The sequence below is a fragment of the Salpingoeca rosetta genome, assembly GCF_000188695.1.
Source record: "Salpingoeca rosetta unplaced genomic scaffold supercont1.11, whole genome shotgun sequence".
NCBI classification, from domain to species: domain Eukaryota; class Choanoflagellata; order Craspedida; family Salpingoecidae; genus Salpingoeca; species Salpingoeca rosetta.
In genome coordinates this window covers 625,862-636,216 of record NW_004754923.1, presented here as the reverse complement: position 1 = coordinate 636,216, position 10,355 = coordinate 625,862, and the positions used below count along the sequence as shown (strand labels likewise).

At 57.9% G+C, this 10,355-nt stretch overlaps 4 protein-coding genes across 4 annotated transcripts in view; 2 read left to right on the top strand and 2 right to left on the bottom strand.

Annotated features, from left to right (window-relative positions):
- The window catches only part of PTSG_04840 (uncharacterized protein), a gene marked incomplete at its 3' end in the record, with an annotated part of 2,482 nt that extends 1,557 nt beyond the window's left edge, over positions 1–925 (bottom strand). Inside the window, exons 1-2 of the mRNA XM_004994101.1 lie at positions 467–925; positions 111–187 (exon numbers count right to left, since the gene is read on the bottom strand). Of these exons, the coding sequence (XP_004994158.1) occupies positions 111–187; positions 467–728 (339 nt within the window). The 5' untranslated portion in view covers positions 729–925. The remainder of the gene's footprint in view (positions 1–110; positions 188–466) is intronic.
- Positions 889–3,326, top strand: PTSG_04839 (MFDX2 protein). Its single transcript, XM_004994100.1, has 8 exons — positions 889–977; positions 1,126–1,334; positions 1,608–1,662; positions 1,893–1,999; positions 2,237–2,324; positions 2,511–2,563; positions 2,859–2,980; positions 3,214–3,326. Exons 2-7 carry the CDS (start codon positions 1,127–1,129, stop codon positions 2,960–2,962), a joined length of 615 nt encoding a protein of 204 aa, XP_004994157.1. The 5' UTR covers positions 889–977; position 1,126; the 3' UTR covers positions 2,963–2,980; positions 3,214–3,326.
- PTSG_04838 (uncharacterized protein) lies at positions 3,248–5,375 on the bottom strand. The gene is made up of 2 exons (XM_004994099.1): positions 4,177–5,375; positions 3,248–3,878 (listed from the first exon to the last, which is right to left on the bottom strand). Exons 1-2 carry the CDS (start codon positions 5,250–5,252, stop codon positions 3,458–3,460), a joined length of 1,497 nt encoding a protein of 498 aa, XP_004994156.1. The 5' UTR covers positions 5,253–5,375; the 3' UTR covers positions 3,248–3,457.
- The window catches only part of PTSG_04837 (uncharacterized protein), a 6,693-nt gene continuing 1,699 nt past the window's right edge, over positions 5,362–10,355 (top strand). The window contains exons 1-7 of the mRNA XM_004994098.1: positions 5,362–5,834; positions 6,229–6,721; positions 6,915–7,082; positions 7,373–8,157; positions 8,517–8,656; positions 8,868–8,949; positions 9,169–10,355. The exon at positions 9,169–10,355 is cut by the window's right edge and continues 324 nt beyond it. Coding sequence (XP_004994155.1) covers positions 5,392–5,834; positions 6,229–6,721; positions 6,915–7,082; positions 7,373–8,157; positions 8,517–8,656; positions 8,868–8,949; positions 9,169–10,355 — 3,298 coding nt within the window. The 5' untranslated portion in view covers positions 5,362–5,391. The remainder of the gene's footprint in view (positions 5,835–6,228; positions 6,722–6,914; positions 7,083–7,372; positions 8,158–8,516; positions 8,657–8,867; positions 8,950–9,168) is intronic.

Here is a 10,355-nt window from a genome sequence, read left to right as displayed (position 1 = left end):
TATCTTTCTCGATCGCGCGCGCGCGCACACACACACACACACACACACACACACACACACACACACACACACACACACACACACACACCCGAAGTTGCATGCGAACGAACCGTGTATCGGGGCTCACGCTTGACGCAGAGATACAGTTTGGATCCACCAGACTTGGCGTTGAGGTTTGCATCTTTGCCTGTCCAATAGACGAAGCATGCAGCGTATGAATGCGTGTGTTTGGTGTATGAGTGCGTGTGGGCATCTTGAGGATTGAGAATCACAAATCACACGCATACATGTACACATGCACGTACACATGCACACACACATGCACATGCACACACACATGCACATGCACACGTGTACATCCAGACACACACGCGCGCACGCGCACGCACACGCACACATATGACCATCGTCGTTGAGTGTGTGGTGAATGAGCAGTTCGCATCAGCACACGCATCAGCACGCGCACCTGAGACGGAGCGGCGAACAACCTCGTGCCCGAGGGGAACAGCCTCTTTGCCTTCGTGGATGACAGTCACATTGGTGATGTAGTGGCTGTCCTGGTGGTTGAGTGGGCGAACGCATATGTACATCTTTGCACCGCCGAGGAGGGGCAGCTTTGTGCCAGCGTTGAGGTCCGCATCGTGCCCATTGACGGTTTTGGGCACCACCGACCACTCTGGCGGCGTCCTCTCCTTCTCATAGGCAACGGACACCCCACCAAGATACATGGTGCCGTGTGCGTGTGTGTGCGTGACAGGTAGAGGAAGGCAGGACAGGAGACGAGGAGACGAGGAGACGAAGGAGAGGTGGGTGCAAGCAAGGGCAGCAAGCAAGGGTAGCAAGCAAGCCAGCAGGGTGCGGAAGAAGGACAGGAAGATGGGTGTGTGTTGATGTGCCTGTTGTCGTCGTCGCAAAACAAAAAAAAAACTGCTGACGAAGAAGAGGAAAGACAGCGCAACAACAACAACGAAGACAGCGTGCGTGCAACGTTGGCGTGCACCCACTCCGCTGTGATGAACCTCTCCACCATCACTCTCTCCCACGACGCTTGCTTTCTCACTTCCCCCCCCCCACGCACACGCACACGCACACGCACACGCACACGCACCTCTGTTGTGTGAACAGGATGATGGCGACAATGCTAGTACTGCGGAGGGGCGTTGCTGCTGCTGCTGCTGCTGCTGCACGTGGTGCCAGTGGCAGAGTAGCAGCGCATGTGGCTGCACGCTCGCTCTCGGCCTCCGTATTGGGGCAGAGCATAGTGCCTGCAACCACGCCAACCACTTCCTCTACCACAACCCTGGCAACACAGCATCGACACCTGACCTCCTCACGTCAGTCATTGCGGCTTGAACACGGGCAATGCGGGCTTGGGGTGTGGGTGTCTGTGTCTGTGTGTTTCTGTGTCTGTCTCTCTGTCTGTCTGTGTCTGTGCACAAGGTGCTGCACACAGCGTTGCACCGCTATTGCGACTTTTTACCCATTCAAATGTACATGGCAACGACACGTATCCGCAACACACACACACACACACACACACACACACACACACACACACACACACACACACACACACACACACACACACACACACACACAACAAACAGGTCGGCTGGAGCATGGCAAGTACGAGTGGCAGGACCCAAAGAGCGAAGACGAAGTGTAAGTCATATGTCACGACGGCGTCACGAACCGCACCCCTTGCCCGCAACAATTACATGTGCTCACATGAGTCAATATGTACACACACACACACACACACACACACACACACACACAACACACACGCGTGCGCTCACACACACGCACACACTCCCTGCACATTTGCGTTCGTGCTCGCTCACACTCAACACTGTGTTTTCATCCTCAACCATTCACAAACACACCCCCAGAGTGAACATCACGTTCATCAAGCGTGACAAGACGGAGGCGACCGTGCGCGGGAAGGTCGGCGATAACGTGCTCTACCTCGCCCACCGCCATGGCATTGAACTGGAAGGTAACCGTCAGTGTTGTCTGCAATGTTGCAGTGTCAGTCACGTTGTCAATTCCATTTTGACGGGCAGCATGCCCCCACTAGCCTGTTGTGCATCCCTGCTTCTTTGCCCTTTCCACTCCCACTGAGCATGTGCAATGCACATGTGCTTCTTGTATGTGTCCATGTCTGTGTGTCTGTGTCTGTGCGTGTGTGTGTCTGTGTGTGTGTGTGTCTGTCTGTGCGTGTGTGTGACTGCAGGTGCATGTGAGGCGTCGCTGGCGTGCTCCACGTGCCACGTGTATGTGTCCCACCCATACTTTGACAAGCTGCCAGAGCCAAAGGAAGAGTGCGTTCAACACTGCTCTCATTGAAGTCGTGTGCATGTGTGCGTGTGGGCGCGCGTGTGCGTACTTGCTTGTGCATGTACGCATGTGCATCCCCATATGTGCCTTCTCGTTCATCCCGTCGAGCCTCCCTTGTCGTGCACGCTGCCATCCTCACATTCCCGCCCCCCCCCCACGTGCTGTTGCAGAGAGGATGACATGCTTGATCTGGCCGCGCTGCTGAAGGAAAACTCCCGTCTTGGTTCGTTCGCACACACACACACACACACACACACACACACACACACACACACACACACACACACACACACACACACACACACACACACACACACACACACAAAAACACACAACACAACACTGGGGCCATACCATCACGTTTGACCCCAGGTACCAGCCCCCGGGTTACTTTTCGTCACTTACGTCCACCTTGTGTGTGTGTGTGTGTGTGTGTGTGTGTGTGTGTGTGTGTGTGTGTGTGTGTGTGTGTGTGTGTGTGTGTGTGTGTGTGTGTGTGTGTGTGTGTGGATGTGCAGGGTGCCAGATTATCCTGACGAAGGAGCTTGAGGGGATGGTGCTGGAGCTGCCGGAATACACGCGCAACTTCTACGTCGACGGCCACGTCCCAGAGCCACACTGACCGCTTCAGCACATCGCGGTATTGCTGGTGCTCGTCGTGTAGCTGTAGTTGTCTCCTTCTCATGTGCCTCTGTGTGTGCCTGTGTGTGTCTGTATATGTGTGTGTGTGTGTGTGCGCGCGCGTGCGTGACTATATGCAGCTTGCCTCGTGGTGGCATTATGTGCGCTTTTGTGTTGGCTACCACACGCTCACATGCGTACACTCACATTCACGCATGCATTCACACACGTACACATGGCTTTGTGTCACAGACCACTCAATCCACGCAGCCGGCTCTTGACCGGCCTTCATATTTGTATATGTGTGTGTGTGTGTCATATGTGCCTTTTGCAATTCCCCAACCCGAATACACCACCGGTTGGACATTCATTGACATGACATCATGGACACAGTCCTCCCAAGCATACCGAAGGTGCACACATGACATGCACACACGCGCACACACACACACGCACGCACGCACGCACGCACACACACGCCTAGATATGGCTGTGTTTATTCCGGCGACAGTGACAGGGTCTCTTGTACGAAGCGAGCTATCCATGCATCACTCCCCTCGTCATCATCACCCTCGCCACGGCCACGGCCATCGTAGTAGCTGGCAACGTGCATGCAGTGGTGCTGGTAGCGCATGTCTGCAAACCCCTTGAAGCCCTTGTGCTGCCGTGACAGCTTCTCCACCCGCGTTGTGGCTGCGTGCTCGCTCAGCGTCTGCGTGTCTGTCTTTGCGTAGAACGATGTCTCAAGCTCCCGTATCAGTCGATCCTCCTCCTCATCGCCGCCCACATCCTTGCCCCGCGTGAGGCCCTGCCCAATGTCGCCCGTGTGCTGAGCAAACCGTCGCGGTGCGCATATGTACATGCGGTGCGATGGCTCTGATGCAAAGCGGATGAGGGCTTGCTTCACAGAGAGATCCCTGGTGTGGGGTGGCGGTTGACAGCGGTCGACGCGAGAGAGAGAGAGAGAGAGAGAGCGCACGCGCGAGAGAGAGACATGGCGACCGGATGGTGAGTGCAGTCAATTGATGGGTGCGAGGTGGGGAGGGGGGTTGAAGTTGAACAGGCAAAAAAGAGGAGGGTTGTACCACATACACACACATGCACACACACGCAACATACGACACACACGACACACGCACACGCACACACACGACACACACACACACACACGACACACACACACACACACTCACACGCACGCACACGCACACGAACCAGTTGTATTCGTTAAAGTGGCAGAAGAAGTCGGCATTGCTGTGGATATCAAGCCACGCGCGCCGCAGCATGGCACCGGATACCGTCCACAGGTTGCGACGACACTCCAGCATGAACCCCAGCATGTCGCCAGCCTCCGCTTGCCGTCGCATGATCGTGGCAGCGCTGTACGCATGCGCAGACACGAGGAAATCCTCTTCCAGGTAGTACATGATGCGCAGGTTCGAATACGAGCCCCAGATCTTGTTGGCTGCCCACCACCAGTGGTTCTTGACGCAGCTGCCTTGCCAGTCGTCAATCTCGGCGCCTGTGGGGGTGAAGCGCGGGAACCCGCGGGCGGGGCCGGCCGGATCCGACTGCGAGCATGCAAACGGGTGCAGCCACTGTTCGCTGTTCGGAAACACTGCCTTGGCCTCGCGCGTCAGGGCAACGGTGCTGGAATTGTGAAAGTCGTGCGAGAACACAATCACCATGTTCTTTGGCCAGTCGCTTCGCTCCAAGGACCGCAGGAACGCCGCCAGGTGCTTGTGTTTCTTCGACACCATCACAAACAACACCTCTTCGACAGCTGCAGCATCCACGGTATTCGCTGCCCCAGTCACTCCACCTGTGTTGCCTCCATTATGGGTGTTGGTCTCTCCGTGTCCTGCTTCTGCATTGCCCCCTATTCTCTCCACGGGGTGCTCCTGTGTATTGATTCCTTGTGCTCCACCACGCTGGGCATCTTCTGACTGCCCCTGCTCATGTAATCTTTGTCCCTGTTGGTCCCCGTACTGGGCGTGTATTCTTCGTTGATCTTCGTGCTGTTCCCGCATCTGGCCGTCGTCACCAGGGGCCACGGCGATGTTCTCCATCTGCACCGGCTGCACGTGAGAGAGGTGATCCACGCCCAGATCGGCAGGTGGCACCACAACCACAACCGAGTTGGGCCGGGTCACCGGTGCACTGCCTTGCCCCAGCACTTGCATCCACAGCCAAACCACCAACACAGTCGCTGCTGCAAGCACGCCAGCGAGCCTGTTCACCCGCACACCGCCTCCACCAGTGCCACTGCCACCGCCAACACCCATCAGCATGGTGCGTGCGTGCGTGGCAGCCCGTCAGCCCGTTGCTCTGTGGCGCTCCCCCTTCCTCCTTCCTTGTTCTCTTTGGTTGCTGACAATTGATGTAAATCATTCGTAAATTGTCTGCAACGGTGGTGGTGATGGCTGCGCGATGAGTGCGCCAACAAGACGACAACAAGGACGACACCACTTGCGGCAGGACAGCACCCGCTACCCGCAGCACGTGACTAGCAGCACGGACACGGAAGCAGAACACGCGTCTGTCCACCACCGACAAGATGGCGAGGAAGGGTGGAGCACAAGCGAGGAAGATTGGGCCCAACAGCGCAGTGGCCGAGCAGCGAGTATAACGGCCACATCACACAAGTCCTTGGATGACTTTGAGAGTGAGAGTCTTCATCGACCAAACACGCAGGATGAGGAGGCCGCCTTCAAAATCCCCCTGGTCGCTGTCGAGCAGACACGCAGCGTGTCCATGGCCACCCTGCCAAAGGCAGACCCGCTCCCAGCCACCATGCCAACCACCATGGAGAAGCACGTGACAACAAAGAACCGCCGCATCATGGCCAACGTCGCCCTCACCAACGCAAGAAGGTGTGTGGGGGAGGGAAGGAAATAACTTGCACATCACTTGGAGGGTGCCTTCTGTGGCGGTGACGGGGAGGGTTGGCGGCTGGTGTGGTTTTGCGTGTTGGGGGTCGTGATGATGGGACACACATACACACACATGCATACATACACATACACACATGCATACATACATACATACATACATACATACATACATACATACATACACACATGCATACATGCACACACACGCACGCACATGAAAACGTGCACGCCCCCATGTCGTTGACGTTTGCGCTTGCTCCGTGTCGATATGCTGCATTTTCATCCCCCCCCCCTTGGCGTACGTGACTCACTGCTTTTGGCCCATTGCATCTTCGGTGTGCCTGTTGTATGATGCCCTTGCTGCTGTTGGCAGAGCAATCAAGAAGGTGGTGGCAGACTTGGCAGCTGCTGTCAAGCACCGCACCATGCTGCGATATTTCTGGCGAGACCACATGTACAAAGTGGTGGCGTATTACCGCCGCGTGGCCATGGGCGGGCTGTGCTTTGAGTACCTGAACTTCCTGGCAGAGGCAGAGCGGATGGTGATGTTCGTGTACGAGCACGTGTACGACCGCTTTGAGGACGACCGCGACCTTGCAGACCTGCCCACCATCACCCTTGCTGACAACAAGTACCCAGTGCAGCAGAAGGTCCCCATCAGCCTGCACACGTGCACGCAAGGGGAGGCACGGCGGCTGTGGATTGGCGCCGGTCGGTCTGTGGAGGTGACAAACCGCCTCATCATCATGGCAGACTGCCTCAACCTCATGGGTGACATGAAGCGCTACCAAGCGCAGCACGTCTCCACCCGCGACACCAACCCGCTGCGTCGTGACCTCATCCATGCTGCTCACACGTTTTACCAGGTGTGTGCGTCTGCATGTATGTGTGTGTATGCGTGTATGTATGTGTTGGCGAGTACCTGCCCGCTTGCCAGCCTGCCTGCTGGCCATGGTGCGCCTGTTTGTTACCCTTGCTGTCGACACAAACTGATACATGCAAACAACACCAACACGGGCACCCTGCACACTTTCCGCTTTCCCCAATGCACACGTGCAGGCGTCGCTGCGGCTGAACCCGACCTTCTACAACGCGTACAACAAGCTTGCTGTGCTGGCGGAGCTGCAAGGGCGCCCGTTTGAAGTGTTGTACCACCACGCGCGCTCCATGGCCGTCAAGACGCCGCTGCAGACCGCCCCAGACATGTTCACCCAATATGCACAGCAGGTCTGCCAACGCGTAGTCGTGTACGTGTCCGTGTGTGTGTGTGTGTGTGTGTGTGTGTGTGTGTGTGTGTGTGTGTGTGTGTGTGTGTGTGTGTGTGTGTGTGTCTGGAGACACGTACATGTGAGTGGTGCATGTTCTTTAATTATGCCCATTTTGCGTCTGATTGCTGTTGTGAGTTTGACGATTGCCCCTTATTGGGGATGTTCCCACCTCAGAACACATGCGCACTCACCTGCATACACGCACACGTGCCGCCACTCCCCCCCCCCCACCCCTGTCATCGCTGGCAGGTGATTCCCAGAGGCGTGCAGCTGTTGCATGGCCCCCCGCGCACCAACACGCCCACGTCGCCATCAGCGCCGTCGTCACCACGCCGCCAACGCACGTTTGACCCCGTTCCACTGCAACCACCACCACCGTCGTCGTCGTCGTCAGCGCGCGCATATGCATCGACATCCGCACTCGCACAGCGGCACCATCAGCACCCAAACACCACCAACAGCAGCAACAACAACAGCAGCAACAGCGCCAACAACTCGCACGGTGCGCCCGAGCGCTCCCCCTTCCACCGCAGCATGTGGATACTGCCGTGGGAGTCCCTGTCGGATGCGTGCGGGCGGCTGGTGACGCTTCGAAGGGCGCAGCAGGAACAGCAGGAACACGAGAGGGAGGAAAAGGAGAGGTTGGAGGCTGAGAAGGACACTAGCGCCTCACAGAGCACCAGCAAGAAAAGCAGCATGATTGGCCTCGCTGGCATCTTCTCTCTCGGATCATCGTCGTCGTCGTCGCTGCCTGCTCGCACCTCCTCCGACGCCCCCACCACGCCCTCCCTCCAACAGCAGCATCGGCAGCGCGTGCAAGCAAGGGCCGTCCACTTTGCTCCGAGTGTGCACACGTCAGAGCTTTCGCTGCTTCTGGACCCAAAGTCCGCACGCGCTGCGCTTGACGATGAGTATTCCTGGCCACGCCTCGTGCGCGCCTCCATGCAGCATTTCGATGACCCTGATGCAATCTCCACTCATGACTTGAAGGTCGTCTTTGCGGGACTCATGGCACTTATCCACGAGGGCATCAGGTATGTAGGCTTTTGCGTGTCTGTGTGTCTGTCTACCTGTGTGTGTCTGTGTGTGTCTGTGTGCCTGTGTCTGCCTGTGTCTGTCTGTCTGTGCGTGTCTGTTTGTGTTCTGTATGTGTATGTCTGTGTGTGTCTGTGTATGTTTGTGCCAATGTGCATCCCCATATGCGTGTGTGTGTCTGTATATCCCCATACCTGTGTCTATATATCGTGACAATTGCTCGCCACACCCTCCCCCCCCCCTCATCATCGCCACCCCATCCACTGCACACGCCGTCCACACACACACACACACACACACACACACACACACACACACACACACACACACACACGCACACACACACCCCGACCCCCAGGATGCACGACGTGCCGCCATTTTCCGTGTCGGTGCATGCGTATCTGGTTCTGCTTCTCGACCGCAATGAGATTGACGCCGACACCATCACGGCCTGCACCCTCTGGATCGTCATCGCTGTCCGCCTCGCACAGCTCCAGGGTGCGCTGTGTTGTGGGTGTGGCTGTCTGTGGGGGAGGGGTATCTATCTGTCTGTCTGTGTCTGTGTCTGTCTGCCTGTGTGAGCGACTGTTTGTGACTTTTTGGTCTGTTTTGTTGCGTGCCTGTGTCTGTGTGCTCGTTTTTCCAAGTTCCCTTCCCGAATGTCACACACCACGCCCCCCCCCCTTGCTCTACCTCCTCTCCTGTTCAGATCGCCGCGCCAATCCCAACGGCAACCCGGCCCGCTCTGCCCGCGTGGCCGCATCGCTCCATCTTCTCTGTTCCTGGCTCAGGTGCTGTCGCTGACCACCACGCCCCACGCTTCCGCGTCACACATACACACACACACACACGCATACACGCATGCACGCAGACATACACCACAACTCCAGTCATACGCAAGCATCAGCAATTTCACATTGACATGCGCCCATGGTTCCCTGCACGTTCACAACAGTCACCTTCACACCCACGTTGTTTATCGTCCTGCACGTTGCAACACCACACCGCAGACTGCTGTGTGCGTTCTTCACGGTGCACTACGACGAGGCGACTGCGACTGGCGTAGCGTTCAATGCAGTCCTCCCCTCCATCACCGTCATGCTGCGCACATTACGCAACAACGCGTCCATTTTGGAGCAGCTGGAGGCATACCCCATGCTGCCGCAACAACTTGCCCTCGCACACACCATGCGCATGCTGTGTGTCCTTGCCACCACGCTGCGGCGGCGCTTGCGGTGCCAGGTTGCCTCTGTGTTTGCCGATGAGCTCATCTCTGCTGTGGACACCGCTGAGCGCTCCATTGCGCGCCTTGCTCGCCGCCACCCCAACGCCAAGTTCACCATGTTTCCCATCGGACAAGACTCGCTCTTCTCCTCGCAGGCGGAGCCGCTGCAGCCGCACGACACGCCCGCCCTGCTTGCGGTCTCCCTCATTGACCAGCGCCCAGACACCCTGCGCTACCTGTACGTGTGCATCTCGCAGATGACGGCCACGCACGCGTTTGACTACCATTTGCGTGGCGTGGAGCATCTGAAGCAGTTTTACCGCGACCACGCCCCCACGCTGTCCCTCAAACCCGTCCGCGTGCCTGTGGTGCGCGCGCCGTCTGTGTTCCAGCTGTTTGTCACCATCGCGCGTGCGTATGTGGAGTTTGAGGCGCTTGCGGACACCACGCGGTGGGTGCGGCGACGGACGCCCCGCCGACGCCACGACCTGGACAGCGATGGCGGTTTCGATGCCAACGTGGTGTGGAAGGTCGACGAGGGTGCTGTGGAGCGCCATGCGCCGCCACGCCCGCCGATTGTTGTTCCCGCAGCGGTCGCGCGGCAGCCGTCGTCGCTGACGTCTCCACTCGAGCCAGGAACGTCGGTGGTGTCCGGGTCGCACACACCCGCCCTGACGGGTATGACACCGACAGCAGGCACGCACGGCGCGACCAGGGATCACTCGCGTGCATCGTCGTCGTCGTCGTCCTCACTGCCGGCGGCCGTGTCTGCACCGGCGGATATTCACGCGCATCGGCGGACCGCAGCGACTACAGCAACAGGAGGCGCACTTAGGGGTGCAGCCTCCGCTTTCTCTGGCGCCACCATTGGTGATGGTGATGGTACTGGTGGTGGTGGTGGCTTAGCCCAGGCCCAGCACCATACCTCCAAGTCCATGACGCAATCCACGAGCAGCCGTGCCAGCACGGGCC

Coding starts and splice junctions, on each gene's coding strand:
- PTSG_04839 (XM_004994100.1), top strand. CDS start 1,127: ATGATGGCGACAATGCTAGTACTGCGGAGGGGCGTTGCTGCTGCTGCT. Junction 1,663..1,892: donor CCAAAGAGCGAAGACGAAGT/GTAAGTCATATG, acceptor ACACACCCCCAG/AGTGAACATCACGTTCATCA. Junction 2,325..2,510: donor CTGCCAGAGCCAAAGGAAGA/GTGCGTTCAACA, acceptor GTGCTGTTGCAG/AGAGGATGACATGCTTGATC.
- PTSG_04838 (XM_004994099.1), bottom strand. CDS start 5,252: ATGCTGATGGGTGTTGGCGGTGGCAGTGGCACTGGTGGAGGCGGTGTG. Junction 3,879..4,176: donor CACTTTAACGAATACAACTG/GTTCGTGTGCGT, acceptor ACCCCACACCAG/GGATCTCTCTGTGAAGCAAG.